Raw genomic sequence first — 4,453 nt, forward strand, 5'->3', positions numbered from 1 at the left:
AATCATATAATTAAAAAATAATAAAATTTATGAAAAAAAAAACTATAATTGTTTATTTATAAAAATATAAAATTTAATTCAATTAATTCATATAATCAATTTTTTTTTAAAAAAATCAATTTAAAATTTAAATCTCAATAACTTCAATATCTTATTCTATCTTCATAATGCAATTTTTTATCATATTAAAAAATAATTATTTATCTATATTAAATGTAATCCTACAACGACCCAAACTCAAAAGCATTAAATATTAAAAAATTGAAACGTAAAATGATTGAATCGGAGATAATTGAATCCAGACCAACCCTTATGTCAAGTCGAAATTTATTTATTTATATTAACCAGAAAAGGATGGTAAAAAGAAAAAAAAAAGTCAGTAATAAAGGGCATAGAGGGCAAGTGGTGTGGATGGTAGTTAGACACCTTAACAATGCAAATTATGTAGCCTTTCCTTTAATTTTTGGGTTTTTATTTATATTATGAATTTTATTTTTGCCTTCGACAAAAAGCAAAAGGGTTTGAATAAAAGACAAACAGCTTCTGGTTTTGGTCCAAAGCCCGATGAGAAGGAGAAAAGAGGAACAAGAACAACCAGCATCAGTGTCGCTAAACGCATTCAAAAACCAAAACAAAAGAGAGAGAGACGCACTCACCCACCACCAGTACAACCCACACGAGCGGCTCTCGAGTTGCATGCAAACCCAAACCCACTGACTTCATTTCTTTATTAAATGTTCTCCCCCTGACCTTGAGCCCTCTGCCCCTGCCCTGACCTCATTTTTCTTTGCTTTTTTAAGTACATGAAGAAGAGGGCAAGGAAGGGATGAGAAAAAGTGAAAGAATTCAAGAATCGTGTGGGTTCATCTCATCTTTTTTTTTTTTTTTCTATGCTTTTTTCTCTCCCTTTTAAGCAGTGAAAATAACTAAAAACCCTGCCCTTTTAAACCTTGTTTTCCTTTGATTCTTCTCTACCCCACACATTTGATTACCAAGAGACCATCTCGCCTCGTCCTCCTATTTTTTTCTTTCTTCTCCTTTCCGTCTTCTCAAAGGGCTGAGAGAGATAGCTAGCTTTTATCTTCTTTGATCATCAGTTACCTTTCTTCTTTCTTCTCTTGACAGATTTTTTTTCTTGGTTTTCTTTTCTGGGTTTATTTGGTTTTTGTTAACAATGAGTCCGCAAAATCTTAATAATGATTTTAACTGCTACACTGGGGTGGTTCAAGAGATGAACTTTTTGGCTCTTCCTGCTCTTTTTTCTCATCCTACAGAAAGATATACAACAAACTCTCAAATGGGGTTTCAGATTTCAAGCTCTTTAATGGAACAAAGCAATAAATGTTTGGGCTTTGAGCCATTAGAAAGCAGGGGAACTAAGAGAGCTGCTGCTTGTGATGGAAAAAATGGATTTTTGGGTGTTGAAAAAAGGGGACTGTCTTTGAATTTAGTTGGTGAAAATGAAAGTAATAAGAGTTCTGCTTCTGCTGGTGGAAACAAAAATGAACACACTAAGCTTTGTGCTAGAGGCCATTGGAGACCTGTTGAAGATGCTAAGCTAAAGGAGCTTGTGGCCCAATATGGTCCTCAAAATTGGAACTTGATAGCTGAGCACCTTGAAGGAAGATCAGGTAACTCAATATTTTATGTCAAACAAAAATGATCAACACTCTATGTGTCTATTTTTTTGGATTGATCTTCACCAGACAAAGATGAAGATTTTTTTTTCCCGACATTTTTAAGGGAAGATCTTAACAATGCTTTGAATCTGATTGGTTAAATCAATTTTAAGTTCCATTTTGCAATCATTAGTTTTGTAGAAGTGTAATCTTTTGGCTAAATGGTGCTGTTTTTTTTTTTTGTATGATTGGCAGGGAAAAGTTGTAGATTAAGATGGTTTAACCAGCTGGATCCAAGAATTAACAGGAAAGCTTTTACCGAGGAAGAAGAGGAGAGGCTCTTAGCTGCACGTAGGCTGTATGGTAACAAATGGGCGATGATTGCTAGACTGTTTCCTGGTAGGACTGATAATGCAGTAAAGAATCATTGGCATGTGATCATGGCTAGGAAACATAGAGAGCAATCAAGCATTTATAGAAGGAGAAAGCCTTCCTCTTCTGCCTCTCAGGCCCTCCCTAAAGGATTGGATGTGACTGCTCAAAACAATGCTTGCAGTGATCAATCAACCATTTCTAGCAACATAGATGAATCTGCCTCTACTTGCACTGATCTATCACTCACTCCCTTATCAACTAAAGTGCCCCCTGAATTTGTCACCAGTTTGAGTCCAGTTCACCAAATGGGTATGCTTACTTTTTCTATTTTACCAACAGTTGTAATGATCATTTGCTTTTTAATTATACAGTGCTTATACTTTTCCGTGGTGGGTTGATTTTATTTTATCATATCTTATGGTAATAATTTATTAAATAAATGTTGTGTAATTTTGTTTTTTGCAGGTTCATCGGGTGAAAAAGTTATGACCAGGGGAAATGGGGATTTTGACAAGTTTTATGGCACTGGCAATGTATTTTACCACCAAGGACCAATGGGAGTTGTTATGGGTGTAGACCAATCTGCTCACTCATCAGATTCAAACTCAGAAGTTTCAGCAGCTGAGTCAGTGGGCACAAATAGGACCAACCACTCCATGTCTGGGGAAAGTGGAAATGGAAATGAGAACATCAACAACATGCCTTTCATTGATTTCCTTGGAGTAGGAGCTTCGTAATATACTATTGGGGGTTTTTGTTTTTGGTTAAAACTAAAGAGATCCAGCTGAAAACAGAAGGGGGAAAAAAAAAGGGCAAAACTTTTGTTGGGCAAAATTAGCCATTAGAAAAGCTCTATCCAATGGGCAAAAATGTGAGCTTCTGCTGTAGGTCTCGTTCATCATAGTCTTGTATGTACAGTTTAGTTCTATAAATGAAAAAAAGAGAACTATAGTTTAAAAAAAAGTAAAGAGACAGAAATTAAAAATAAGTAAGAGACAGAAAGACAGAGCTACGCAGTTACGAGTTTAACAAAATAATAAAGAAATCTTCGAACTTTTATTTGCAGTAGTTTTGGACTTATCTAAGCAGTAATAGCAACAGCTATCCAGCAGGCCTTTGTTTGTTATTCTCTCATGTAATATTTCAAGCTATTTTGTTTCTGTCTGAACAGTGAAGGCTTCTCCTCATACATATATACATATACATAACTCATTAACTCAATTGAATGAATCTGCCCATCTTTCATGACTTTTCATAACTGTGTTTTGTCTTTGATTTGATTTGATTTTCGTTGAGCATGTTCTACACGCTCCCTACTCTTAGCAATTAATACCATGAATTTTCTTTTCGTTTCTTTTCTTTTCTTCTCCCTTTAGCCAATCAATTTCCTGTTAGAAGTGTGGTTAAGTCAGGACCACACAGATATAAATATCTGCGAAATTTCATGGCTACATCAAATGGGGTCTACAAATCTTACACGAGTCTCCAATGGTTCCATGATTTAAATCTTCATGGTTGTTATATAGTCAATTATAAGAATGTTATATACAATAATTTTATGATGGTTGAGTACCTTAATCTATAATTAACATTAATTATGTATAGAAAAGGATTGACCTAAATCTAAATTATTTATACTTTAGCGATTAATACCATAATTAACATTAATTATGCAAAGAAATTTTAGCATATATTATTTCAAAATGAATAAATTATTTATATTTTCATTCACGATTTTACTAAATTGTTACCAGCTATTTTGTTTTAAAAAAGAATTCACTCTTCAACACACAATTCTTAACTGTTTTTATTATATTTTGGGTGACATTTTCTATAAATTTTCCTCACTCACTCATGCATACTTCTGCCTTCGAGCAACTTACCCTTCTTATTACTGATTTAATTTTAGTAGATAAATTGGATGAAATTTTGGCCATTGGGCTTAGAAGCCTTTGGGTCTGGATGTGTACATTTTTATAAATGGCTAGCATTTGAAGCAAAAGAACTAAAAGAACTAAGGAACAAATTCTTGAATTCAGGCCCAAGAAAATAGAAGAAATCTACTTGAACTGATGTTTCTCGGCCTTGCATCAAACTTCATGCATCTGAAATGGCCTTAAGCCAGTCGGCTGACTCTTTAGGTATTCATTTTTGGATGAACCTTCAAAATAGGGATGATGGTGAGACTGTCAAAATTGAAAATATGAATGATAGTGATAGTGAGACTGTTTGAGAACATATGACTTATAATCATAGTATTATAATTAATTATAATTTAAAATTATGTGTAATTTAGTAAAATTTTATATTGAGTTCATATTTATATGTGATGAATATTTATAGAATTTTTTATTATGATTGAATAATTATAATTTTATAATAATAAATTATAGATGAAATTCAGTTGTTTTACTTCAATTCAATTCATCGCACGTCTGAACCCAGAAATAACACCTATA

At 33.3% G+C, this 4,453-nt stretch overlaps 1 protein-coding gene across 1 annotated transcript; it reads left to right on the forward strand.

Moving 5' to 3' along the window:
- Positions 1 to 973: 973 nt before the first annotated feature.
- Positions 974 to 2,950, forward strand: LOC111277793 (uncharacterized). Its single transcript, XM_022864210.2, has 3 exons — positions 974 to 1,631; positions 1,875 to 2,303; positions 2,460 to 2,950. Exons 1-3 carry the CDS (start codon positions 1,175 to 1,177, stop codon positions 2,729 to 2,731), a joined length of 1,158 nt encoding a protein of 385 aa, XP_022719945.1. The 5' UTR covers positions 974 to 1,174; the 3' UTR covers positions 2,732 to 2,950.
- The last annotated feature ends 1,503 nt before the right edge of the window (positions 2,951 to 4,453 follow it).

This window comes from Durio zibethinus, chromosome 7 (genome assembly GCF_047325235.1).
Source record: "Durio zibethinus cultivar Kanyao isolate XHJ-2024 chromosome 7, ASM4732523v1, whole genome shotgun sequence".
NCBI lineage: Eukaryota > Viridiplantae > Streptophyta > Magnoliopsida > Malvales > Malvaceae > Durio > Durio zibethinus.